This window comes from Neltuma alba, unplaced genomic scaffold, assembly GCF_004799145.2.
Source record: "Neltuma alba isolate B1F8T4 unplaced genomic scaffold, ASM479914v2 tig00012083_pilon, whole genome shotgun sequence".
NCBI lineage: Eukaryota > Viridiplantae > Streptophyta > Magnoliopsida > Fabales > Fabaceae > Neltuma > Neltuma alba.
In genome coordinates this window covers 266,328-266,807 of record NW_021636642.1, presented here as the reverse complement: position 1 = coordinate 266,807, position 480 = coordinate 266,328, and the positions used below count along the sequence as shown (strand labels likewise).

Here is a 480-nt window from a genome sequence, read left to right as displayed (position 1 = left end):
CTAGGGTTTAGGCCATTGATACATGAGATGCCAGTGGCCACTGCCAGAATCAAACCAGTACCAACCATCAGTTCTGATACTCCATTTGCAGTCCGTACACTTGTCATCGTCTCTGGTTGCTCTGTACACATCGTAACTTCCCGTCACATTGTTGCCCCACCACATGTAGCAATAGAACAACGTGTTCCTTATAAGCGCGTTGGTCTTGAACTTCCATTGATATGTGCTGTGAAACGACAGGTAGTGTACTCCCAGATCGTCGTCTTTGGATTTGCAGTGAATCCTCAAAACGCGACCCTTCCCCAGATCGTTTGTGATCGTCACATGCCTCTTCGGCAGCAAAGAGATGTTTTCTGAAGAAGTTGCCGGGCCTTCTGCGTCTTCCTCGAATGACTCCGCAAAGATTATTATCAGTGATGATGATGCCATGAGAAGCAAAAGAGAAAGAGATGCTGCTGATGAACAATGTTGCTTCACCAT

At 46.7% G+C, this 480-nt stretch overlaps 1 protein-coding gene across 1 annotated transcript; it reads right to left on the bottom strand.

The window, feature by feature from the left end:
* Positions 1-480, bottom strand: LOC114722153 (S-protein homolog 5-like). The gene has a single exon (XM_028908109.1). The coding sequence runs from the start codon at positions 478-480 to the stop codon at positions 1-3; it is 480 nt and encodes a 159-aa protein (XP_028763942.1).

Excerpts from the sequence above, each read along its gene's own strand:
- LOC114722153 (XM_028908109.1), bottom strand. The coding sequence starts at position 480 with ATGGTGAAGCAACATTGTTCATCAGCAGCATCTCTTTCTCTTTTGCTT.